General features: G+C 41.6%; 2 protein-coding genes across 6 annotated transcripts in view; one reads left to right on the plus strand and one right to left on the minus strand.

Annotated features, from left to right (window-relative positions):
• Positions 1 to 10,049, plus strand: part of MAGI2 (membrane associated guanylate kinase, WW and PDZ domain containing 2) — a 1,355,072-nt gene extending 1,345,023 nt beyond the window's left edge. For 2 of the 4 annotated variants that reach the window (XM_007187116.3, XM_007187118.3), the window contains one exon: positions 9,412 to 10,049. In XM_007187116.3, coding sequence (XP_007187178.2) covers positions 9,412 to 10,049 — 638 coding nt within the window. The remainder of the gene's footprint in view (positions 1 to 9,411) is intronic. The other 2 variants (XM_057549547.1, XM_007187119.3) reach the window with 1 other exon arrangement.
• Positions 10,050 to 10,092: 43 nt separating this feature from the next.
• PHTF2 (putative homeodomain transcription factor 2) overlaps positions 10,093 to 27,809 on the minus strand; it is a 177,496-nt gene continuing 159,779 nt past the window's right edge. Inside the window, exons 26-30 of one of the 2 annotated variants that reach the window (XM_057549548.1) lie at positions 25,559 to 25,645; positions 16,730 to 16,860; positions 13,826 to 15,042; positions 11,490 to 11,694; positions 10,093 to 10,270 (exon numbers count right to left, since the gene is read on the minus strand). The gene's annotated coding sequence lies outside the window, so the exon portion shown is untranslated. Of the gene's footprint in view, positions 10,271 to 10,849; positions 11,695 to 13,825; positions 15,043 to 16,729; positions 16,861 to 25,558; positions 25,646 to 27,809 lie in introns of those variants that run through there. The other variant, XM_057549549.1, reaches the window with a different exon arrangement.

A 27,809-nucleotide genomic window follows, 5' to 3' on the forward strand; every position in this document is an offset into this window, starting at 1 on the left:
CAGTCAGCTGTGAGAAATGTGGTGAGATGAAGCATCTAGATGATACCACGAGGTGTCCTCTGGATTTGACAGCAGAAAGATCATGGGTGACCTTGAAGAGAACAGTTCCACTCAGGTGAGGATGAGAGAGGGCAGGCGGAGGAAGCCAACTTGGAATAAAAAGCTTTTTCCTTTCTGATTGCAGCCATTGGGCCTGGGGATGTTTTTCGGACAAAGGGGCTCCAGAAATCCCAGCAGGCACATATGGCCCATTATGTCTTTCGAGGATGCGTCTGTGTTATTTCTAATTCTAGTTAGAACATCTCCAACAGGAAGGGTGTGTGAAGCTCGTCCTCCTAAGCAAGGACTCTGAAGTGAATGTGATCGCATGCTTTAGCCAGTGGCCAGGCCAGGTTCAAGAAAAAAAAAGGGGGCAGGGGCCTGGGCGATGGCCACAATAAGGTTTCAAGGCATCAGAACTGAATGTGGTTAATTCTTCTGGTTATTGTGTGTCAAAATTCCATGAAAACTAGAGTTTGAAATGTTACAGAAGGCCTCCCCCTGGCCCCCACAGTCCATGTCGCCTAGAAAGGCAGGTGAAAGGTGAGGAAGGGGCTGCCTGCCGTCTGCCCTTGGTGCTTCATGGAGCTTTGCAGGCTCGTGCCTGGTGCGGACACCATGTGTCTCGTAGTGAACTGGAGAATTCTTGCCCAGAAAACTGAAAACTGTGGAACCACATACATAAATGTCCATCTTGAGATCACTTTAGGATCTAGTTCATTTTAATTTTAGACTAATATTCTTAATCAGTAGTGGCTTGAAACATTTTAACTTTCAGTTTCTCCCACTAAGTATTCAACGATCTACAAACAAACGCTTGCAAAATTTGTTTATAATAAAAAGGATTCTTTTGTATTTTGAATAATTTCACCTTCTGGTTTATCGTTGTAAGTAAGACGTCCACAAGTAAATGCTAAACACTCTGGTCAGTGCTGGGATCTAGTTCCCGTTGGCCTCCTCAGTGGCCACTGAGCATGTCCATTTCACTGCTTAGAACCAAATATATTTGCAAGGTGACATCTTAGGACAATTTTCTCAATAAAAAGAGTCAAGAAAGCCAGCATTTTACTCCTGGCTGACCCATTTTGTAATCTTGGTCAAGTTACTTAACCTCTCTCTGCTTCGAGTCCTCCTTCAGGAAATGGTGTGAATAATATCAACCTCCCTACATCTCATAAATGATTTGAGGCCAGCTACTTGTCTCTGCCATGTGTGACATCATGGTGGGGGAAAAGCGCTTTTAAAATGTGAAATATTATTAGCCTGGTGCAAGTCAGAGGTTATCACTGCAAAAGGCCTCTACAGAGGCCTTTTGAAGACTTCTTTTTAACCCTTTCAGGCAGTATCTTCCTATATGGGTGGAGTTGCCACCTTCTATCATTTATTTCATTTTAAAGCTCTAACCCAGGCAGAAGCAGAACATACTTGAGTTTTCATTGAAAACATTTGCATTTGAAGATTTCAGAACACTCCTGGAGGTAACCAAGGATACCAGAGATAGAGCAAAACCACACTTGGAATCATAGCATATGGGAATGGCTGATTTACTGCACTTATTCAAAACTTCACCTGCATGTATGCTAGTTCATACGGCCAGACCATTAGTAGACAGCCACTGAGGCACAGAAGAAAAATCTGGCTCAACTATGCGTGAAAAATCATCGTAACTCTCCCGTTGCAAGGTGCTTTTCCCTTTGGAAGTGCATGCCTCACCTCTGTGGGTAAACATTCTATCTCTACCTTATAAAGGGAGAAATTGAGGCTCAGAGAGATCGAGTGGTAAATGCCAGAGGCAGGAGTAAGTTCCAGGTCTTCTGATGCTTTTCTAGGATTTTTCACTAAGTGAACATGATAATGGATATCAGTCTATGGAAAGAAGGAAGAGAACGTTGTGCACTAAATACTCCATTCAAATTTCACAGCAAAGGAGAAACTATTTTTTAGTATCTGATATTCTATGTGTGGCCAGAATTACTGGAACTATCTGTCCTCTTCCTCTCCTTATCTCTTTATAAATTGGCGTCAAGGGTAACAGATAAGAATCCTCTACTTTTAAACAAAGTAGACCCTTAACATTCATAGACCGAGTTTCTAACACATGTCAAAGGGGCAGGAATTTGAATCACATGCTGGTGTGTAGGACTGAATCTCTTAGCTAGCGAGGGAGCCTCGCTGCCATGTGGCATTCAGATATCAATGTGGCTTCTTTGTTCCTCACTCATGGCCATACAGCAGTTCCATGGAAAACAATTACGCTCTAGAGTAATATTCCAAAGTTGGAGGATTTCCAGAGGCCTTGGGACATATTCCTTATAAATATTAAGGGATCACTATATTGGATTTCTCTGCTTTAATTTTGCTTTAGTGGCCAGAACCTCAGTGGCAATGTTAGTGCTCAGAGCAGTAACTAAACTCATCTCAGATTCCTAACATATCTGTCCTCCTCCTACTTGGCTTCTGACCGGTGGTTGCTTAAAACAAAAACAAAAACAAAACAAAACAAGTTCTCATTTTTATCGTTCTAAAACTTGTATGTGTTTTGTTGTAAATTGTCTGAAATCCTTTCTTAGAGAGATCTTAAATCCCAAATAAATGTTGAAACTAGGCTTCCTAGAAAGAGTCATCTCTCTTAGTCCCAGGCCTACTATAATGTCAGAACTACTAAAGAGAATTAAGAACAATGATTTCTTAAAAGACAAGACAATAATGAATGTTCTTATTTAATTTTTTATTAAAGTATTTTTTATTGAAGTATTTTATTTTCATTTTATTTTTTTAATTGAAGTATAGTTGATTTACAATATCATGTTAGTTTCAGGTGTACAGCACAGTGATTCAGTTCTACATACATACATATATTCTTCAGATTCTCTTCCTCCATAGGCCATCACAAAATACTGAGTATAGTTCCCTATGCTACACAGTAGGTCCTTGTTGTTTGTCTATTTTATATATAGCAGAGTGTATATATTAATCCCAACCTCCTAATTTATCCTTCCCCTCACTCCCCTTTTACCTTTGGTAACCGTAAGTTTGTTTTTTATGTCTGTGAATCTCTTTCTGTTTAGAAAATGAGCTCATTTGTATCTTTTTTATTGTTTTTTTAAAATTCCACATATAATCGACATTATATGATATTTATCTTTCTCTGTCTGACTTCACTTAGTATGATAATCTCTAGGTCCATCCATTTGCTGCAGATAACATTTCTTTGTTTAATGGCTGAGTAATATTCCATATACACCACATCTTCTTCATCCTTTCATCTGATGATGGACACTTACGTTGTTTCCATGCCTTGGCTATTGTAAATAGTGCTGCAATGACCATTGGGGTGCATGTATCTTTTGGAATTATGGTTTTCTCTAGATATTCGCCTAGGAGTGGGATTGCCGGATGATATGGTAGCTCTATTTTTAGTTTTTTCAATGGAACCTTCATACTCTTCTCCATAGTGGCTGTACCAATTTACACTCCCACCAACAGTGTAGGAGGATTCCCTTTTCTCCACACCCTCTCCAGCATTTATTGCTTGTAGACTTTTTGATGATGGCCATTCTGACCAGTGTGAGGTGATACCTCATTGTAGTTTTCAATTGCATTTCTCTAATAGTTAGCGATGTTGAGCATCTTTTCATGTGCTTATTGGCCATCTGTATGTCTTCTTTGGAGAAATGTCTATTTAGATATTCTGCCCATTTTTTGATTGGGTTGTTTGGTTTTTTAATATTGAACTATACGAGCTCTTTGTATATTTTGGAAATTAATCCCTTGTTGGCTGTATCACTTTCAAATGTTTTCTCCCATTCCATAGCTAGTCTTTTTGTTTTGTTTATAGTTTCCTTTGCTATGCAAAAGCTTTTAAGTTTCATTAGGTCCCATTTGTTTATTTTTGTTTTTATTTCCATTATTCTAGGAGACAGATCCAAAAAGATAGTGTCATGATTTATGTTGAAGAGTGTCCTGCCTATGTTTTCCTCTAGAAGTTTTATAGTATCCAGTCTTACATTTGGGTCTTTAATCCATTTTGAATTTATTTTTGTGTATGGTGTTAGAGAATGTTCTAATTTCATTCTTTTATTGGGTTGGCTAAGAATTTCATTTGGATTTTTCTGTAAGACTAATTAGGTAATTAATTAGGTAATAATTCCATAAGATTATGGAAAAACCCAAACATACATTTTGGCCAACGCAATACATGTAGCTGACCAGTTTTCCCAGCACCACTTATTGAAGAGACTGTCTTTTCTCCATTGTATATTCTTGCCTCCTTTGTCATAGATTAATTGATGATAGCTGCATGGGTTTATTTCTGGGCTTTCTATCCTGTTCCATTGATCTATGTGTCTGTTTTTGTGCCAGTATCATACTGTTTTGACTACTGTAGCTTTGTAGTATAGTCTGAAGTCAGGGAGCCTGATTCCTCCAGCTTGGTTTTTTTTTTTTTTTTTTCTCAAGATTGCTTTGACTGTTTGGGGTTTTTTGTGTTTCCATACAACTTTAAAAATTTTTTGTTCTAGTTCTGTGAAAAATGCCATTGCTAATTTGATAGGGATTGCACTGAATCTGTAGATTGCCTTGGGTAGTATAGTCATTTGGACAATGTTGATTCTTCCAATCCAAGAACACGGTGTTATCTTTCCATCTGTTTGGGTCATCTTCAATTTCTTTCATCAGTGTCTTATAGTTTTCAGAGTACAGGTCTTTTGCCTCCTTAGGTTTATTCCTAGGTATTTTATTCTTTTTGATGAAGTGGTAAGTGGGATTGTTTCCTTAGTTTCTCTTTCTGATCTTTCATTGTTAATGCATAGAAATGCAACAGATTTCTGTGTATTAATTTTGTACCTTGCAACTTTACCAAATACATTGATGAGCTCTAGTAGTTTTCTGATAGCATCTTTAGGATTTTCTAGGTATTATGGTATCATGTCATCTGCAAACAGTGACAGTTTTACTCTTTTCCAATTTGGATCCCCTTTATTTCTTTTTCTTCTCTGATAGCTGTGGCTAGGACTTGTAAAACTATGTTGAATAAAAGTGGTGAGAGTGGACATCCTTGTCTTGTTCCTGATCTTACAGGAAATGCTTTCAGTTTTTCACCATTGAGAATGATGTTTGCTGTGGGTTTGTCATATATGGCCTTTATTATGTTGAGGTAGGTTCCCTGTATGCCCACTTTCTGGAGAGTTTTTTAATCATAAATGGATGTTGAATTTTATCAAAAGCTTTTTCTGCATCTGTTGAGATGATCATCTGGTTTTTCTTCTTCAATTTGTTAATGTGGTGTATCACACTGATTGATTCATGGGTATTGAAAAATCCTTGTATCCCTGGGATAAATCCCACTTGATCATGGTGTATGATCCTTTTAATGTGTTGTTGAATTCAGTTTGCGGATTTTGTTGAGGATTTTTACGTCTATGCTCATCAGTGATATTGGCCTATGATTTTCTTTTTTTTGTGGAATCTTTTGTCTGATTTTGGTATTAGGGTGATGGTTGCCTCATAGAATGGGTTTGGGAAGTGTTCCTTGCTCTGCAATTCTCTGAAATAGTTTCAGAAGGATAGGTCTTACCTCTTCTCCAAATGTTTGGTAGAATTCGCCTGTGTAGCCATCTGGTCCTGGACTTTTGTTTGTTGGGAGTTCTTTAATCACAGATTCAATTTCAGTACTTTTAATTGGTCTGTTCATATTTTCTATTTCTTCCTGGTTCAGTCTTGGGAGAGTGTACCTTTCTAAGAATTTGTCCATTTCTTCCAGGTTGTCCATTTTATTGGCATGTAGTTGCTTCTAGTAGTCTCTTAGGATGCCTTTGTATTTCTGCGGTGTCCGTTGTAACTTCTCCATTTTCATTTCTAATTTTATTGATTTGGGTCCTATCCTTTTTCTTGATGAGTCTGGCTAAAGGTTTATCAATTTTGTTTATCTTCTCAAAGAACCAGCTTTTAGTTTTATTGATCTTTGCTATTGTTTCCTTCATTTCTTTTTCATTTATTTCTGATCTGATCTTTATGATTTCTTTCCTTCTACTAACTTTGGGTTTTGTTTGTTCTTCTTTCTCTAGTTGCTTTAGGTGTAAGGTTAGGTTGTTTGGGATTTTTCATGTTTCTTGAGGTAAGATTGTATTGCTGCAAACTCCCCTCCTGGAACTGCTTTTGCTGTCTCCCATAGGTTTTGGATCATTTTCATTTGTCTAGGTATTTTTTGATTGCCTCTTTGATTTCTTCAGTGATCCATTGGTTATTTAGTAGCAGATTGTTTGTTTATCCTCCATGTATTTGTGTTTTTTGCATTTTTTTTCTTCAAGTTAATTTCTAAACTCATAATGTTGTGGTTGGAAAAGATGCTTCATTTGATTTCAATTTTCTTAAACTTATCAAGACTTTCTTTGTGGCCCAACATGTGATCTACTCTGGAGAATGTTGCATGTGCACTTGAGAAGAATGTATGTTCTGCTCCTTTAGCATAGAATGTTCTTTAAGTATCAATTTAGTTCATCTGGTCTAATATGTCATTTAAGGCCTGCGTTTCCTTATTGATTTTCTGTCTGGATGATCTATTGATTTAAGTGGGGTGTTAAAATCCCCCACTATTATTGTGTTACTGTCAATTTCTCCTTCTATGTCTGTTAACATTTGTTGTATATATTGAGGTGCTCCTATATTGGGTGCATGAATATTTACAATTGTTATATCTTCTTCTTGGATTGATCCCTTGATCATTATGTAGTTTCCTTCCTTGGCTCTTGTAACAGTCTTTATTTTAAAGTCTAGTTTGTCTGATATGAGTATTGCTATTCCAGCTTTCTTTTGATTTCCATTTGCATGAAATACCTTTTTCCATCCCCTTTCAGTCTGTATGTGTCCCTAGGTCTGAAGTGGGTCTCTTGTAGACAGCATATATATGGGACTTGTTTTTGTATCCATTCAGCCAGTCTATGTCTTTTGGTGGGAGCATTTAATCTATTTACATTTAAGGTAATTATCAATATGTATGTTCTAATTGCCATTTTCTTAATTGTTTGGATTTGTTTTTGTAGGCCTTTTTTCTTCCTTTCTTGTTCTTTTGTGATTTGATGACTATCTTTAGTGTTGTCTTTGGATTCCTTTTGTGTGTGTGTGTATATCTATTATAGACTTTCGTTTGTGGTTACCGTAAGGTTTTGATATAGCAGTCTGTTATGTATACATGGTTGTTTAAGTTGCTGATCTCTTAATTTCAAGTGCATTTCAAGTATGCTGCATTCGTGCTCTCCTCGTCTCACAATTACTGATTTTGATATCCTATTTCTGTGTGGATGATTTTCCTGCCTTTATCAGTGAGCTTTCCCATTTCATACTTTTTTTGTTTCTAGTTGTGGCCTTGTCTTTTCCACTTAGAGAAGTTCCTTTAGCGTTTGTTGTAGAGCTGGTTTGGTGGTGCTGAATTCTCTTAGCTTTTGCTTGTCTGTAAAGCTTTTAATTTCTCCATCGAATCTGAATGAGGTTCTTGCTGGGTAGAGTAGTCTTGGTTGTAGATTTTTCCCTTTCATCACTTTAAATATGCCCTGCCACTCCCTTCTGGCCTGCAGAGTTTCTGCTGAAAAATCAGCTGCTAATCTTATGGGGGTTCCCTTGTATGTAATTTTTTGCTTTTCCCTTGTTGCTTTTAATATTTCTTCTTTGCTCTGTGTCTCAGCGTGTTCCTCCTTGGGTTAGTCCTGTATGGGACTCTCTGCGCTTCCTGGACTTGGGTGACTGTTGTCTGTCTGCTGGGTGGGGCCGTGTTCCCACCCTGTTGGTTGTTTGGCCTGAGGCGTCCCAGTGCTGGAGCCTACAGGCTGTTTGGGGGACCAGGTCTTGGTGCCAAGGGCCCAAAATCTCTGCCTCCAGCCAGAGTTCACATAGGTCCCTGCTATGTCCATCACCAGTTTTTATGACCCCAGAAAGAGCCACAGCTGCCCCCACCTTTGCAGGCGGCTCTCCAAGACCAGCAGGTAGGTCTGGCCCAAGCTCCTATGGAGTTACTCCTTTTGCCCTGGGTCCTGTTGCATACAATACCTTGTGTGCGCACTCCAAGAGTGGAGTCTCTGTTTCCCCCAGGACTGTGGGGCTCCTGCACTCAAGCCCTGCTGGTCTTCAAAGGCAAATACTCTGGGGGCTCCACCTCCCCATGTCAGACCTCTAGGCTGGGGAGCCTGGCATGGGGCTCAGAGCTCTCTCGCTGGTGGGAGAACTTTTGTGATATGATCATTCTCCAGTTTGTGGGTCACCCACCTGGGTCATATGGGATTTGATTATATCACGAGTGCACCCCTCCTACCATCTCTTGGTTTCTTCTTATGTCTTTGGATGCAGAATATCGTTTTTTTGGTAGATTCCAGTCTTTTTTATCAATGGTTGTTTAGCAGTTAGTTAGTTGTGATTTTGGCATGCTTGTGAGAGGAGGTGAGCTCAAGGTCCTTTTACTCTGCCATCTTGTCTCCAACCAACCTCAGGTTCTTGCAGAATAAAATAATTTGTGTTTTAACCATAAAGTTTGAACATCTAATAGGCAGCTTCATATTACCTGTTTGAATCTTGGAACACAAATTTGACAATATAACCTCAAAGGAAAGTTGGAGAGCTATATATATGGGAAAGAGCTCCTAAAGGGTGTCCATCCAGGAAGTCAAAGTTTCTGCAAAACTTTCTAACACCTGCAGGCAAAACCTCACAAAAGCGTTCCTCCTTCTGCACCAGGCTGTTCCGGCTGCCCACCTCTGTCCCTGAACGGAATAATGAACCTTTTTATAGATGAATTTATCCAAATTCCGTATCTGGTGGTAGCTAAGAATTATGTCTTGAGTGACACCTAATGTTTGAGAAAGTTAGTTAGTTACTCCCCCAACCATTTTCCGAATTACCTGGGTGCCTGTTAAAAATGCAGAGAAATTCTTTGGCCCTATCCTACTGGAATCTCTGGGTCTGACCACTGAGGAATCTGTATTTTTCACAGCTGCCCCAGGTGATTCACATGTATCCTTGAGTTTGAGAACCACTGATTCAGGTGCTCCCAAGTCAGATATCCACACAGGGCTGGCAGACCTGATGACAGTGCAGCAAGTTAGAAGGGGCCAAGGCAAAGGGATGGGTTAGGCCTGAGCTTTGTAACCACTTTCCTGAACACCCAAAGAGGGAAGGGGTGGCGTAAAGAGGATGGGGAACATAGAATCCCCAGGGATAAAAGGTCAGCTGCCCTCCTGGCAGTGAGGGTGGGGGGTGGCAGTGGCCTGGGACCTCGAGAGTAGTGGCCCCTGGCCGCCTGCTCTCATTCCCAATGTGGAGGGAGGTGGTGGGAGTGTGAAAAGCATGTGCTGCACGGCTCTAATGCCTGTGCTTCCTGCCCCACAGACGATTCCAGCTCCTGGAGTTCTCCCGCTGCCGCCTCCCCAGGTCTGCCGGAAGTAGGCGTCTCCCTCGAGGACATCCTCTCTCCATTCTCTCCATCACATCCAGCCCCACCATCCGACCCTAACAACCAGATAAGCCCAGACCCAACTTGGGATATCAAAAGGGAACACGACGTTAGGAAACCAAAGGAGCTTTCAGCCGGCAGCCAGAAGAAGCAGCGCCTCGGGGAGCAGAGCGAGCTTTCGGCAAGCCCGCAGAGGGCCGTGCAGCCGAGGCTCACGGAGGTGCCTGGTGGCCAGGGGCAGCCTGAGGCCAGCAGGCCCTCCTCAGAGGCCAGGGCACCCGGGCCCACAGCAGTGGACGCAGCGCGGGCCAGCAGCAAGGAGGGGCTGCATGTCACAGTGGGCCCCGAGCTTGGCCGGCGCGAAGGCCCTGGAGTGGCACCTGCGTTTGTGGGCCCAGGCCGCGGCAGGGGTGTGCGGGAGGCTGAGGGCAGGGCAGGCACACGTGTGGGGCCCAGGCCCCCGGGGGGAACCCCTGCGCGCAAGGCTGCTGTCGCGCCAGGGCCCTGGAAGGTGCCAGGCTCCGACAAGCTGCCGGGCATCCTCAAACCCGGCGCCTCGGCTGCAGGCAGATGAGCCCACTGCCCCGCCTCAATACCTGCAGGTCGTTCTTCTTAGGTTCCGTCTCACGGTGTTTTAATTTATTTTCACTGTCACATGCATAAATCCATGAGGCACCAAGGCTTGGGAGCACCGACGTGAAGTCCCACGTGTCCAACAAGCATGGTCCATACGGCATCCACGGCAGACCTAAACTGATCCTAAAGCTCCCCGTTCCACTGCGGGGGCTTTGGCAGCTATGGAAGAACCAAAATAACGTGAAGAACATCACAGAGAGTGCAGTGTAGCTTTAGTAAAACAAGAAAGAAAAAAAATTCCCCCACTGCATGAAGGATTTGGATGTCATCCAAACTTTATATCGAGAAACATATCAAGAAACTGGACAAGTTAAGAGCAAAATCACAAACTGGAATATCGCCTTAAAAATCAAACTGCACGGAGCAAGCTGAAACTGAGACAAGATTATATCTTTCAATTGATCTGAAGAGTTGTAAATAAATTGTTCTGGACATATCTAGACAGGGGTTAAAAGGTTTCTTTGAGACGTTCAGAACTGTTCGCCCATGACATGTTTCCATGGCTCACTTGTGGCACCATCACCAGTTTTAGCAGCAATGTCCCCTGCACACTGCAGGATGAATCAGAGATCTAGTGAATTCATTGGTGTGATGCCATTTTTACTGCCATTTCTGTAATCACGTTTCTGTGCATTTTCAGTGGTAGAAAATAAAAGGTTTTAAAAATTGTATCCTAGGGAACAGTCTGCCATAAGTCAAAATTTTGCAGTTTAGCTCATAGATCTATCTTAATTGGTTTTCATCTAAAATATGAATTTTTGTAACTAAAGGCCCACAATTTGTTAAATTGAGATTGGCAACGCTGCAGTTCCTTTATGAGAGAAGGCCTTCCTGTTGTCTCACAGTTAGCAGCTTCTTTGACAGCAATGTTACATTTCACTCACTTTGCTGTCTTTTTAAAAATCCTCTTTCCATTACTTCATTTTCACTTTGATAGAGCAGAGGCAAAGTATTTCTCCTATATTTCTCAGATTACAATGAATCTCTCCCTAATATTAAAAAATCATTAGTATGACCCATTTATTTTCATTAAAGAACATGGATCTCTTTAGCATTTCTTTCTATTTATCTTTCTTATTATCTCTCCTTTTTTTTCCATTTGGTTTGCTTTTTTGTCTAGATCTTTCTGTTTATCTTCCTCGTCCATGGTTGATACCCTAGTAAACTTCTAAGGATTGCCTTTCTTCTCTGCTGTTTTGATCTTTCTTTGTAAAATTTTACCTTCAGTTAATTATCCATGCATTCTTATTTGTAGCTGCACATATTAAAAGGCAAATATTTCAGAGGGCAGTTTCTCTTTAATATGACCTGAATGAATGAGGCGTCATCCTTCCCATATTCTGCCCTTTACAGGAGTTCAAATGCAAATAAGCCTTACCTCCCTGCCCCTGAAGTCAAATAAGTAAAACAGGGAGATCAGGTCCCGTCCCACGTAACAGCTTCCGTGGGTTGACGCTTTCCCTCTCTTTGCAATTGTAGTACCCTGAGCACCAGCTGTTTAATTTCCATCAAGCATAGGTGTAGTTTAGTTGTTTGACAAGAGGAGACTATGGTTGAAAGCCTCAAGTGAAGAGTCTTGCAGCCTGTAAAAGCAATTTCCAAAAATGAAACCTAGTCATCATAAACTAAAGCACAAACACATGTAGCAGTTTACAGTACTTTTGGTTTAATCTCAATTACTCTCTTTCTCCCCTGGACTACAAATCCAGTATAGTTTGCCATTAATTTATTGAATCTGGTTTTGGACAATGCTTCTGTAGTGTAGCTGCACGTCCCGGTACTGTATCCTCTGACCTTTATTTTCCATGTGTTACAAAAGGATAAAAAAAATTGAGATTACGCTTGCATAAACTCTAATTTGCACAGTTCACAGCTACTACTTGTGCAGTAATTGCTTTATGCAGCTGTAATCCATAACCTGTGAAGACAGCACATCATCTAAACCCCATTCCAAATAATATTTCTGTGTAGTGTTAGCTGTGAATTTACCCTGTACAGCTGTATCTCTATAAATATAATTACATGTATTAATAGTCACAGAAAGACTGTAAGTGAGCAACTATTTTTATGAAACGCACCACTATGGATAAATTAACTTTTACAGAAATCTTGTTTACTGTATGATATTCTAAAACACTGTCAAATAAAATATATATCCAAAACTATTTTCTTTTTCCAACTATATAGGCTGTGTGTTGTCGACTGAAAAAAAAAGAAAAAAAAGCACAATGTGAGAGTTGTGAGTTAAGTTTTATTTGGGGCAAAATGAGGACTGTAGCCCAGGAGACAGCATTTCAGGTAGCTCTGAGAAACTGCTCCAAAGAGGCAGGGGGAGAGGTCAGTATTATATAAGATTTTAGCAAAGGGCGGGTATGTGCAGTCAGGCACACATTTTCACAGAGGCTTGCTGCTAGTCACGAGGAGCACATGTCACCATTAATGATTTTAGTGCTTTTCTAGATATGAGGAGATGCAAGATTTGGACTCATAAAATATTTTCCTGAAAATATATATCTGAAGACCTGTTCTGCCAGAGCACAGAGTGCTCATTCCTGATCTCCACCCTGGCCTCCATTCAGGGGGTGCTGAAGGTCAGTGACTACAGTGGCTAGTGACCTAATCCTTGTACAGGCAGATGGCAAGTGCCAGGTTTTAGTTGGCAGGGCCCCCTCATGGTCATAAATTCAACCATGGTTTGGGAGGCATTTCATGACCATTTCGTCCCATGGTGCTAGGAATGCTCATTCCTAAGTCAGGCGAGGATTTCATTGATAGGCCACTCGGTGTGCTATTACTGGACTAGGCCTTATTAACAGTAGTCAAAAGTCTCTGGACCACCTGTCTTACTAGTCTGTTATAGTCCAGGAAAAGAAAATTCCCTCTTGTTGCTTCTTCCCATATCTAGAGTTACACTATTAAAATCATTGATCTCATATAGAACTATATTATGTGGTCAACTGCTTCAAGTCACCTAGTCATCATTTTATCCGAGGTTCAGTCACACATTTGATAATGCAGGAAACAACAATTTTGTAAAACAGGCAATATATAAATAACATAGCTAGCAGTATTAGTAAGGTCATAAGTAAGAATTTAAGTCGAGAACTTCCATTAGTCATATCCCCAGGTTGTCTGACTTAGTTTGTTCTGTACCAACCCTTGCCTTTAAGGGAAATCATATACTGGCATTGTCCATAAGGCGCCCAGCCCAATTTCCTAGTGTTACTAGGCTGGTTATCCTTAGTATGGTTTAATTGTACCCAACATAGGGAGCCTTTAAACTTAAATGACCATAGCCTAGTGTTAACCATATAAATCCATCCCATAATTTTGGGAGGTTATATTCTTTGGCTGAAATTTTGCCTGTTGCTCTGATTGAACTTAAGTAACTTTAAAAGAAAATTCATACTTATGGCCAGGGTCAGAGCAGGTATTATTAATTGCCCAGGTGAGGGGATCCATCTAGTAATATCAATAGTGTCCTAAACAGAACTATAATTTCCTTCTTTTAGAATAAATTTCCTAAGAGCCAACCAATCAGAGCCTTGGACAGGAGAAATCCACCAAGGTAACCCAGAAGTATGAGACACAGGTCACAAACCCAACAACTGGATTGAATTTTAAAACAAGCATAGGATCATGCCCATGATAGAAAAACAGTTGATTCTTATACAAAGGTCCAAGAAGTCAAGAAAACACAATAAATGATCTTACGGGTCAGGTGCCGCATCTTAGGTCAGCTGTCTACTTCCAATGTTGTCTTCTTCTCATCCTGGTATGAGTGTAGTTTCTCCTCTCTTTGAGCGTTGTTTCAAGGTGATTTTGACATCAGCAGCCCTCTCTATAGACCAGTCCAGTGCAGGGGCCCTTTCTATGTGAAAATATTAATCCAAGAGTCAATTCCCTTCAGTTTTGCTGTGCATGAGCTAGTGCAGAGTACCTGATAAGGGTCTTTCCATCTAGGCTGGAGATGGTCCTTTAAAAGATGTCTTTTTCCAGTACACATAATGACCTGGTTACAGGTCTTGGGACATCTGATCTTCATCCAAAGATAGATAAGCTTCAGAAACAGACTTAAGAGTGTCCTATTAATGACTCAGTTAAATTTAATATAACAGCAAGGAACTGAGAAGTCAGTCTTAGGCAGTAAATGCAGACCTCAACAAAACTAGAATTTAATATTCACTGAAACATAACTTTTTCTAAAATTACCCTTATTTCTACCAAATATAGCCAAATTAAGACCAATTTGTAAAGTAAGTCTAGTCTCAATAAACTTGGCCTGATGATTTATATAAATGTAATTGATCATATAGGCTTTTCTTTTTTTAAAAAAATGGCTTTGCTAGAACTTTTATAAGGAGTCTCAGATTGAACTTTTAAAAGGCCTCTCAGGGCTACGAAAGTCACGCCAACAGCTTGTCACAGACGTTGTCTTACAGATTTAGGTGAATTCCTCCTTTTTCACGGTCCCCCAAATACCTTGAGATTCCTGCACCTGTTAGGAGGTGTCCTTCCTAATTTATCTGATAAAGCTCCTGGGAACCTACGCGTTTCCAATCTCTGGAGGGATCAGATAGAGAGGCAAGATAAATGTTTCAATTCTGCTTACAAAGGTATAATTTACCAAATTGCTATAAGTCATAATTAGCTTGAGAAGGGTTTCCTTATATCTGGAAAACACAGATTAAAACCAATTATTTCTCAGACAGAAACCATAAAAATTATAGCCATAGTCACCAGTTCACTCAGTCCTACTGTTAACAGTTTTATGAAGCCATCAGTTTTCCCATTAGAATTCTTTAATTTCTTACCCAGTTCAGTGTTACGGTCTGAAAGTCAGAAGCCTGTATTTGTCAAAAAGTCCTTTCTGGAAATCTTCTTGAAGAGGAAGCATTTTTGTAAAAGCATCAGAGTGAAGCCATAACTGTCTATAATGACAAAAGATTTAAGGCACCTTTAAAATCTGATTACAATGCAATTGACAAAGAAACTTGGTTACTGCTGTGACATACAACGCTTTAACAACTAGAATTATGACTGATAATTTTACCAGGAGATACCAGATTTTCAAGAATTCCATATAGTTTCTAGAACACCTATATTAATAACATTTTCCCATTAATATAACCTAAGAAGACTTATTACTCATTTGACAATACTTCCCATGTAATTTAACATACCAAATGAACCTAATTAGTTTGATATCTCTCTTTGGGGTGTTTCAGGGACCCTTTGAAGCATCCCAAAGTTAGCTAGAGGTTAAAGGAACTTCATTAGGGTTTGATTTGGGAAGTTTTGTTAAAAAAAAAAAAAAAATCAAAAAGCTTTAAAACACTTGGTCAGATAGGATCATAGGTCACTGTGGAACAATAGTCACTTAACCAAAGTGGCAGTAAAAGATTTCAAAGGCAAATACAGATCAGATCACTTAAAAGGTAAAGAAACTTAAAATCTGTTATCAAAGGCAGCTCAACATTTTAAGAAAACTTTTCTCCTAACAGAGATAAAAACCAAATTCAAGTTTTGCACCAGCTTACTTTTAAAATTCATTTACTCCACTAAATTTATCCTAAACTTAGCCAATCCTGACCATGCACAAAACTCTTTTGTCGGCAGTGCTAATTTGAAGGAAATAATTACTGGAAGTTGACTTGAGTTTTAAAAACTGCAGTTCTGACAGATTTTTCAAAGGATAAGTTTAATGCCCCAAACAGGACTTCTTTGAAACTTGACTTTAAATACAGTGAAAACTTGCCAGGGCAAAATCTGTTGACTTCTTTCACCCAAGTAAACTGAGAGTTTTCTTGTAGATAATCTACTTGGTATTTGTCTGTCAGCTGACTACATCATTTATGAATTGGCAGTATGTTTCTGTTGCTTGCTACACTGATTGATACTGAGCCTTTTTTTCAAAAAGGATTTAAGGTATCAACTACCAGTAAATTCCAACACATTTTTTCCTTTTAATTCTGAAATTTTTTCATGCAAAATCCCAAGTTTATGCAGAAGCCAACATTTAGTGAAAAGCAGTGTAAAGGTCCAAAATGAATGGCCAAGAAAACCGTTTGCAACATATTACAATACCTACACTAGGGAGAGGAGAGAGTTCTATGAAGTAATAGTAATAGGATGATGACAACCCCGCCATCAAGGAGATTACAACCCAAAGAAACAGTTCTCAACCCTAGTCCTGCCAAGACTTCCCACTGATGTTAACAGGGGACCTAAAATTCCCAAGCTATTTTTTACTCCGATATAATTTTTTAAAAATTAAATCTCCTATGTATCACTCTTAGAAAAGGGAAGAAGCTGATACAAAGTGTGAAATCAAGCACAAAAGTTGATATTTACAATAAATATATATCGTTCTTTATGAACTAATCTGAGAATGGCCAAGTGCAAGCTGAAAAGGCAAAAGACACATAAAACAATGTAGTTAACAAAATGAGGTGTAAATATTAATTTTGCACATCTGATTACTATTCTAAAAGAAAATAAAAGTCATTAGGGCATCAAAAAGACCACAAGTCAGAGACCAAAGAGATGAGGGCAGGGGCAGAGCAGCACTAGGGCCAGGCAAGTGAGGAGCCTGGCCTGGAAGGACAAGGGTCTCACCATGAATCGCATGTTTCCAAGGTCAGGCCGGAAAATAAAAAGTGAAGAGAGCCAGGTGGGGACTGGGCGGGGCAACAAGCACATCCCTCCTCTAAAGCTGTCATTGTGTCAAGTCCAAGTCCACTATGGAACTTTCAGTTTCCCAAGTGAGGGGGGAAAAAAAAAATGAGAAAAAAAGAAATCAGCTTTTTATATGAAATTTTATGGGTTTTTTTGAAGTCTGACTAGTTTAACTCACATTTTTAAGAAACACTGAACAGGAAGACAAGACACTACCACAGCAAGCCATCTGCAGACAGAGCCTGGCCCACAGCCCACCAATTTGCAGCCTCTGTCTTGGAACAACAGCCAGGCTTTCAGCAGAGAATCCCTCGCTTTCATCAGGATCTGATTCACCTTCCAAGCAGTGGATCATACACACCCCAGAAACTGTGAAGCGTGTGGCTCCTGAGGTCTGGACGTGCCTAGAAGAGCTTCGAATGTGTACTCCAAGCATCAGGCACTCGACCAGAAACCTGACTGATGTACCTGCAGTACAGGTGGGTTTGCTGTGAAGCTGAAGAAACGGAAGCTTGCGTAAGCCCTAAAGCTTACTTGAAATTTTACATTTTCTTTCATATTGAGTCTCCCCCCAAGCCTGGGGCTCCCCAAAGATGAATCTGCCCCTGCTCTACTGATACTATTTTTTAGGCCAAACTCACAGCGAAATCGAGTGACCTAATTGCTGAAGAATTTGGATTTAATAGAGATTTTTCAGCTAACCATAGTGCCAGACATGATGCCTATAAAATTACCAGAGTGCTTTCCAAGTCTTAAAATAGTAAGAACACTATGTCTAATGACAGTGTGTGATTCTGCAGCATGTCTAGTTTATTTAGGGCACCAATTAAATGTGTAGAGATGAGTATGATTACTGGTGGTAATAGCAGCTGTAGTCTGTAAACATTTGGGTATAAACAATGGAGCAACAACCTAGAATTACACTGACCTCTTCCTGGGCATTTGGCGGCATATCACCCAGGCAGCCCAGTGATCACGCACTCCAGAAAAGTTGAAGTCTGTCCCACCACCCTGGGGAGGTAACTGGCAACCACAAATGAGAGCCGTACCTGTTTTAAAAGGTTCTGAGAGTTTTATGTGATCTTTTCTTCCGATGAAACTGCCTCTTGGAGAGTGATTTCACCTGGAAGAACCTGGGACTCTTGTGAAGCAACAAAGTGACCTTTCATCATTGAGTGGAAGGTAAATTTTCTAAAACCCTAACAAGGTGTACCCATGTGAAAGGAAATGCAACCTCCGCTCTGATTTCTTCCTAGGTCAACTGCCTTCACACTGAGGAACACACATTCCTGGGGTACAGAGTCTTTCTAGGAGACACACAGGCACGGATGGCTTAAATGGAATCTATTTCCAGAACTTCAACTTCCATTTTTATGCATTTCAAACCTGTGGATTGCCAATTGCCCATTCCCAGTTGCCCTACACAAGGACCCTTCGCATTATGGAAGAAAGGTGGACCTATCACCTAAACTAAATTTTACTCTGGTTCATCAACCTGAAGTGTAAAACCTCTCAGGCATTAAACAAAGTGACAACTGGAGAATGCAGCCCTCCTGAGGGACAGTCAGGAGAGCAAACTAGAGAGCATCAGTAAGAATTGATGTAGGCAATGCCTTCCTTCAATCCAAGAGCCCTGGTAGGGTTCCTATCTATCTAAGAATTAGCACCCACGTTTACCTGAATTTTAAAATAAAGTCAGACTTTTTCTGATTGAATGTGTGGTTTGGCTGTTTGTCTGGCTTGACCACAAGGACTGGCAGTTATTTTCCATTAAGTTGAATGAGTTAAATCTACAACTATAAGGTTTAAATAAAATATACTTAAAGCATATATAAAAGAGAAAATAAATCCTTTGCAATATTTAAATTTGTGATAAAAATGTGGATGTTAACTTAAAAATGAAATCAGACCTAGAGTTTTATAAAATTATTTTAGGGGCTACGTGAACCAAAAGGAGCACTCACTTAGGCAAACCTACTTAACTCAGTTTAATAGAAGTTTTTAAATACTGCTGAGTACCTACTATATATAAAACATTACAGGTGAACAGAATACAGCCCCTATTCTCAAGTTAGGAGATCAAGACGGAAAGCAGCAAGCATGACGTGGTGATGCTGGACTCTGTAGGATGCAGAAATGGTTGGAGGCAGTTAGAAGTCATCCTGGGTAAGGGGCATTTCAGTTGGGTTTTGAAGGATGGGTAGAATTTCAAAAGGTAGAGGAGGTGTAAGGGACAGAACAGCATGAGGGAAGTCAGAGTTAAGAAACTTGGAAGTAGGTTAGAGAAACAGTGAATTGTTTATTTTGACTGACACTGTGACAGAGAGAGAGAGAGAGAGAGAGAGAGAGAGAGAGAGCGAGAGCGAGAGCGAGAGAGAGAGAGAGAGAGAGAGAGAGGAGTAGGATAAACACAGGCAGGGTCAAGCAGATCACAAATGCTGTTAGGGAGCAGTTGAGAGTCATTAGAGGTTTCTGAGCATAGAAAAGATGAACTCAGCCCTGGGCTCTGGGAGGAAGCCCTGGCAGTCCTGTCCAGGTACAGTGGAGGTGGGAGACACTCTGGCAGGTACTGACATCCTCCAGGCAAGAGATAAGGAGACGTGAGCACCTGTCATGGTGCCAAGAACTAGTCAGGGACTCTGACTTGAGCACAGGGTAAATATCTGACACATACACATTTTTAAATTGTTGTTCTTATTAACTGAGGGATATATAAACATCTGCAGCGGTGCTCTGCAATTCTCACTCAACAGATATTTATCAGGTGTCAGCCATGTGCCAGGCAGTGTGCAGAGGGCTGAGACTATAATCTTAAACTAGACAGGCACTACCCACGCCACAGAGACCGTACACCTTCCGCAGTTTGCCAAGGATGGTCCTGGCTTAAAACTGTGAGTGGGCATCCCAACAAACCCCTCAGTCCCGGGCAAACCGGGATGGTTCAGCCACCCTAGAGGAAGGGGCACATGGGCCAAGCTGGCAAATCTGAGGCCCGAAAGCAGCCGGTCGGTCACCTGAGGGCAGAGGATTTTGAGAACTTGCCTGCAGGAGGCTGGAGAGCTGCGGGGTCAAGATCTCACAGGGCCTAACCGGCCTTGGCCAGGACCATGCAACAGTCAGCAGGAGGCCACTGGTGGTTATTCATTGGGCAGGACGACCTGATGTGATGTGGGTTCCCATACAGAACACAGGGCTAGAGGGGAGACCACCTTTATGCTCCCTACTCCCTGCCTCTCTCCCTTTTCCTCCATCCTCTGATGGAGGCTGCGGCCCTCACAGGCTGCCGACACTGAGCTCAGCCTCTCCCAGCTCCTGTCTCAGGCAGCCCCCAGCCTTCCCGGGAGGACTCGGGAGGCCCTGCTGGTGTGTTTCAACTCTTTGAAGAGCTTTCCTGGGCAGGTATCTAATCAGTAAACAGGCTCACAACTCTTATAGATTCTCTGCTCTTTTCTCCATCATCAAGATGTGGATTGAAGAGTCATCTTGTGTTTCTACAATTAACCCTCACAGTGCCTGACATATAATAGGCACTCAGTGAAAATACTTGCTGAAGGTTGGATAATTTTTTTAAAAACCAGCCTTATGTCTAAATCCAATACAGTTTCCCTTGAATAAAAATGGCTTTTAACCTGGTAAGTGGCCCTGACTAGTCAGAGTAGACAGTTTGCAATTTTTATCAAGTTTGCCGCTATTTTTACAAAATTCTGAAAGAAGGGCTTGATGTTTTTATTTGAACACCACTTGGAATGAAGGCTACCTTCTGCAACTCACCCAGGTGCTTTATCCAAAATAAACCCAGTAACTATTTCTCCTTGACTTTCTCCTGTTCTTGCTCAGGCCCAGCTCTGTCCCAAAGCCAGCAGGCCTTGAGAAGACCCAGCTCTGGCTCTTATTTCATGAAGGTAAGGTCAGGACCAGAGCAACAGTGACAGGGCAAGCCTTCTTGTTCCAGCCGTCCTTGCTCAGAACCCAGGGAGAGACTTTCCACTAGCATCCTTAGCTGAGTTCTAGCACACTGGGTCCAGCTGGTCAGGGTCCCTCAGATGAACTTGGCCTCCCCACTGTAAATGTTTGCTGGAAGCAGGCAAAAGGCCCCTGGGGGTTTTGGCGTTGGACTGGTCCACACTCCCTCTGCCTCTCTGCTCCAACCGCAACTCTTCCCAATACCACACACACACAAAGACACCTGTATCCCATCTGACTCCCTGCCCAGTCTCCTGTCACTCGTGTCAAGCAGCCTTTGAGCGACCGCACTTTGGGCTGGACTCCTCCAGCCAACCTCAGCCCTGCACCCTGTACCAGGGCCCTGATACTCACCCGCTGGCCCCTTGCTTAAGGGACTCTACATTGACCTCTCAGGATCAAAGACCCTCATGGTCTGCTCTCCACTAACCTTCCTGCCAGATGAAGCAGATCATTCACAACCCATCCCCAAACATATTTTCACTCTCTGTTTTTAACCAAAGTCAACAAATACAAAACCCAGATTTTTTTTTTTTTCTTAACCATTGCTATTATCAAGGAGCTAATGGTGTAAGGCCTTGGTAGGTCTTAAAATATAGTTAGGTATAGATATCCTAAAAAACGAAGGAGTTATCTGGAACAGGCACCCAGATTAAAGGGGTGGGGCAGCCAGCAATGATTTTGTCCTAAATTATTCTGCCAAGACACTTTCAAACAGAAGCAGTGAATCGTCTGAACCACTCCCAGAAGACTGGCTGCTGTAACAAATAAATCCACGCCCACTCCCAAAGGCTTATTTCTCACTCAGGTAACGGACCAGGAGTTGCTGGTTGAAGAAGGACACTTTCCCTACTTAGTGATTCAGAGACATGGTGCTTTCATTCTATGGCTCCACCATCCCCTAGAGCCTTGCTTGCTTCTGAAAGAGGGTCTGAGCACCAACAGCACCACTATCCCCTGGAAGCTTGTTAGAAATGCAAGATCTCAGACCCTGCCCTGGACCTACTGTACCAGCCCTGTGTTTTAAGAAGATCTCCAGATACGGGTGACACCAACACACAGAGGTTTGAGAAGTCCTGCCCTAGAACCTCAGAGCCCTCTACATCCAGATAGCCAAAGGGGAAAGAGGGCTTCAGTGAACATTCCATTGAAGTCCCAGCCTACAAATGGCAGGTCACTCCCATTCCCATTCCACTGGTCAGAACTAGTCACACGGGCACACTTGACACAAAGGACTCTGGGAAATGCAGTTCCTGACTGGACAGCTGTCTGGCAGCTCCCACTCCACACTATGAAATTGGGAGGACGGATTTTGGTGGACAAACAGACATTTCTGATTCAGTATTTTTTGTATTTTTTTCCATGAGAAGAAAGAATATTTCCTCCTCTCTCCTAGAAACAGTTTTAGGATAAGGTGACATGGGAATTTTTCCAGCTTCTTTTGAGGTTTTTTTGTGGATTTTTTCCAGTATTTATTGAGAAATAACCAACAAATAAAACTGTATATATTTAAAGTGTAAAACATGATGATCTGATCTACATACACATTGTGAAATGATTCAAGTTAATGAACACATCCATCACCTCACACTGTTAACTTGTGTGTGTGTGTGTGTGTGTGTGTGTGTGTGTGTGTGTGTGTGGTGAGAACGCTTAAGATCTACTTCCAGCAAATTTCAGGTACACAATTCTATATTATTAACTACAGTCACCATGCAGCTTCCATTGTGAAGGTGGTCCAGCCTGGTGCTAAATGGATCAACATATTGGACAAGAAGATGTTCCCATGAACCATCATATCCATGAGAGGCTGTGACCACATGTGGTTCCCATCAGTGCTGCTTCCCTCCTCACCCCTAACACAGAGGGCATCCCTGAATGACCTTATCTTCTGAACAAATCTGAGGCACCCAACCAGGGATCAGCAAACTTCTTCTGTCAAGTGTCAGATAATAAACATTTTGAGCTATGCTGGCCATTCTGTGTCTGATGCAATCACTCAGCTGTCGTTCTAGCATGAAGGCAGCATAGACAAAATGTAAATTAATGTACATTATACAAATAATATGGGAGAACTAATTTATTTTACAAACCTTTATTGAGTATTTATTAAGCTACTTAATGCCTCTGGTCCAGTCAAAATGTAAACTCTGTGAGGGCAGGAATCATTTCTATCTTCTTCCTTACTATAACCCTTGAACATATCACCATAACTGGCACGTTTAAATGAACGACAGAATAATTCAATGAATGTCACACATGGGGAAATTTGCAGATTGGAGGAAGTGTAGCAAATGCTCTGAGGTCCATCCTGGCCAAGGGGCCCACACAGGGTGGCCATGTAGCACAGGATAAGCATAAGACAAGAGAAAGTCATCAGCAAGGTCATTAATCTTTGGCAACCTGGCCCAGAAGGGCCATCACAGAACACGAAAGCCTGAGGCTTTCACCTTCTTGTCCAATACATCAGACCATTTAGCACCAGAATGAACCACCTTCACAAAGGAAGCTGCATTGGTGACTATAGTAAATAATACTGTATTATATACTTGAAATTTGCTGGGAGGAGATCTTAAGCATCTTTACCATGCACACCTCCTTAGTGAGCAGGTGGCCAAAGGGCAAAGAAACACTGCTTTGACGGCAAATACCAGGCCCTACCCCAGGCCATGCGCGACATGTGTGTGCAAAGGAGAAACAAGCAGGGCTCTATTAACAGAGTACTTGTCATGGTGAGAGTCTCAAAATTGAATATGTAGGCCCCGGACAAGAGCAGAAGTCACACTAAAGGGACTGCAAAGAGGAGAAAACTTGGTCAAGGTCAGGAGCAGTAACAAATAATGAGGATATTAGCATTTAATTAGCATAAGCTGTGTGGCCAGCACTTTTACATATACTGTCTAGCTTTATCCTCACAGCAACCTCGTACGTTCATAATATTCCCCCACTCCTCCAAAATTGCTTCTGTTTGGGTCACACTATCTCATTCCAAGACTTACTGTAAAGCTACACAGAGCACCTCAACTCCACATGATTAACATTTGGGACTGGATAATTCTTTGTTGTGGGAGGTTGTCCTGTGCATTCATTATAGGATGTCTAGTAACATCCCTGACCTCCACCCACCAATTATGACAACCAAAATGTCCCCCTACGTTGCCAGATACCCTGGGGTGGGGGGAGGGGGCAGAGGCAGAACTGACCCCAGGGGAGAAGCTCGAAGCTACAGTAATCAAGACTGTGAGGGGCTGGCAAATGGCAGACACAGGTCAATGCAACAGAAAAGGGCCCATAAACACATCCATACACAAGCCTCCATGGCAATTCACAGGAGACAGAACCGTCTGTTCAACAGATATATATATGTACCTTGATGCATGCCTCACACTGTGTATAGAATTTAACTCAAAATGGATCATAGACCAAAATGTGAAACCTAAAAATTTGATAATTGGACTCAAATAAAAATCGAAAATGTCTGCTATTCAAAAGACACTGTTAAAAAAATGGGAGGGCTTCCCTGGTGGCGCAGTGGTTGAGAATCTGCCTGCTAATGCAGGGGACACGGGTTCGAGCCCTGGTCTGGGAAGATCCCACATGCCACGGAGCAGCTGGGCCCGTGAGCCACAGCTACTGAGCCTGCGCGTCTGGAGCCTGTGCCCCGCAACGGGAGGGGCCGCGATAGTGAAAGGCCCGCGCACCGCGATGAAGAGCGGTCCCCGCACCGCGATGAAGAGTGGCCCCCACTTGCCGTAACCAGAGAAAGCCCTCGCACGAACTGAAGACCCAACACAGCCAAAAATAAATAAATAAATAAATAAAGTAGCTAAAAAAAAAAAAAAAAAAAAAAAAAAAAAAATGGGAAAAAAGAGTCAGAGACTGGTAGAAAATATCTGCAAAACAAAAATCTGATAAAGGAGTTGTATCCTAAATATATATTTTTTTAAATTCTGAAAATTCAGTAATAAAAGCATCAATTTATAAAAGGCATGAAATATTTATAAAGACATTTTATCAAAGAAGATATACAGAAGGCGAATAATTTAAAAAGATGCCCAACATTATTAGTCACTAGGGAAATTCTAATTACAACCACAAGGAGATATCACTACACACCTACTAAAATGACTAAAATTTTAAAAGTGACATGCGTTGATAGTGGGAATGCAAAACGATGCAACCACTTTGGAAAACAGTTTGGCAATTTCTTCTACAGGTAAAATACGCTTGCCATATGACCCTGCAATCCTGCTCTGAGGTACCTAGCCAAGTGAAACGCAAACCTATGTTCACACAAAAACCTGTATGTGAATTTTTATAGTGACTCTCTTATTCATCTAAAACTGGAAACATGCACACACTGAACCACTACTCAGCAATAAAGAAGACCAGGGAATTCCCTGGGCCGTCCAGTGGTTAGGACTCTGCGCTTCCACTGCAGGGGTCACGGGTTTGATCCCTGGTCGGGAAACTAAGATCCCGCGTGCTGTGCGGTGTGGCCAAAAAAATACCAAACTACTGTCACACATGGTAACACAGATGAATGTCAAATACGCTATGCCAGGTGGAGGGATCCAGGCTCAAAAGGCTACACAATGTATAGTTTCATTTGTATGATGCTCTATAGACATAACTCTGAAGACAGAAAACTAAAAGGCCAGAAAAGAGGACAGTGGTGGCCAGAGGCTGTGGATAGGGGAGGTGCTGACCACAAAGGGGCCCAAGTGAACTCTCTGAGTGGTGAAACTGGTCTGTATCTTGACTGTGGTGACAGTCACACGACTCCATGTGTTTGTCAAAACTCACAGAACTACGTGGTCAGCTGTCCTTTTCCTCAGGTTCCACATCCGTGAATTCAACCAACCTCGGATTCGGTGGGGGTCGGCGGGGGGACTGAGAAAGTTCCAGAAAACAAAACTTGAATTTGCAGCGTCCCAGCAACTACTCACATAGCATTTACATTACATTTACCACTATTTACATGGCATTTCATTGTATTAGGTACTATAAGAAATCTAGAGATGGTTTAAAGTATATGAGAGGATTTGCGTAGGTTATACTAAGGGACTGGAGCATCCATGAATTTTGTTTTCTGCAGGGGTGGCGTCCCTGCAGATCCTAAAAAGGATGAATTTTACTGAATGTGAATTGTACTTCAAAAAACTGTACATGAATAGGATTTCTGTTTAGACTTTTAGAAAGAAAATTAATCACTTACGAACCTGAATAAAATTCTACGACTGTAACGAAATAAAACAAGTCAGACTCGGTCGCTCTCCTGCTTATGCTCAGCATCCATCACCCACCTGGCTTCACCTCCTTCCACAACTCCTTCCCTTCACTCCAGCTACACTGGCTCCCTGTTCTTCCTGAAACACCTTCTCTTTCCTTTGCTCACAATGCTCTTCCTCTTGGTATCTGCATGGCTTCCTCCCTCAATTCCCTCAAGGCCTTTGCTCAAACACCACTTTATCAGAGAGCTCTTTCCTGATCTCTCCCTCTCTCTCTCAATATTCCTTCTCCACCTTACTCTGCTTTATTTGTCTCCACAGCACTTCTCACACATTTAGTTTTTGTTTATATACACTAGAACGTAAGCTTCATCTTTATCTGCTTTCATCACTTCGGTCTCCTAGAACAGTTCCTGAAACACAGGAAGTACTCCATAAATATTTGTTTCTGTTTCTTGAAAGAAGCTTTTTTTTTGAGGTATAATTGACATATAGTATTATATCAGTTTCAGGTGTCATAAATACTTGCTAAATGAATGAATAAATAAATGACTGGATGTACTGATGGGTGCAGGGATGGAAAGACAAAGGGAAGGAGGGAGGGAAGGAGGGAGGGATGGATGGGTAGATTAGATGGGGGAGTTGACTGGATATCCTCTCAGAGAATTTGAACACAAAACATGAAATGAGAATGAGCAGCAACGGTAACAGTAAAAACTGAGACAAGAGCAGCTGTTTTACAAAAGGATTAAACACTAAACTAGGAGCCAAAGACACTTGCTTATTTGAAACACTGTTGAGTCTGTCAGCATAGCCGCTAAACATACGTATGATTAATAAATGTATCACAGTCTTCTAACTAGCAACACCTTTCTCTCTGAGGTCTGGCTCCCTGTCTTCCTTACTTCCCTGAGTATCCCTACAGTAAACCTCCTTTGACAAAGGTACCCCACACATGTCACTCACTCTTTCTTGGAACCTCAAAGACCCTAACCACCACTCATCCCCATACTCTTTCTGGTGGACTCAGGCATGGATGGTTTCCCCTGCTCAGGAAAACAGTGCCCTCTGCATGTCTCCATCGGCAGCAGTCAGAAGAGACTTGATCACTCAAGAGTAAAGCACTCTACTGCCAGCTCAATGCAGTGTGACAACAGAACTCTGTGTGTCCCCAGGAGACCCCTACACCTCCCTTCTTGCAGCATCAGGACAACTTGCCCCAACTCATCCTGTCCCTTAACCTTGCTTTGGTTGGGCATCCTTTAACCCTCAAACTCTTACCCACCCCTTTCTGACACTCCTTTTTCTGACCCCCTTCCCTGAAACCCTTCCACGGAGCCCTCTGAGAATCATCAGCAAAATCTCCACAACCTTAATTTCTTCTCTGAACTTTCCTGCATCTTTGTGCTCTCACTGGAACCTAGCTTCCCCTTGGGACACTGCTTTCCCTGCAGGCTCTCAAGTGGTGGCTGTGTTCTCTCCTACTTCTCTTGTTCCATGAGGGTAAGTGTCTTTCTTGCATCTCATATCACTTTCAGCACCTCTCCTTGCTCCTCCATAAAATGTTTAGCCTTAAATCTCACGTCAACTGACTCGATCATTCTTTTCTAATATATGCGTTCACTGCTATAAATTTCCCTCTAAGCCCTGCTTTTACTGCATCCCATAATATTTGATGTCGTAATTTCATTTTCATTTACTTTAAAATATTTTAAAATTTCTCTTGTGGCTTCATTTTTGACCCATATGTTATTTAGAAGTGTGTTGTTTAATCTCCAAAGATTTTGAGATTTTCCAGCTATCTTTCTGTTACTGATTTCTAGTTT

The sequence above is a fragment of the Balaenoptera acutorostrata genome, chromosome 7, assembly GCF_949987535.1.
Source record: "Balaenoptera acutorostrata chromosome 7, mBalAcu1.1, whole genome shotgun sequence".
Taxonomy (NCBI): domain Eukaryota; kingdom Metazoa; phylum Chordata; class Mammalia; order Artiodactyla; family Balaenopteridae; genus Balaenoptera; species Balaenoptera acutorostrata.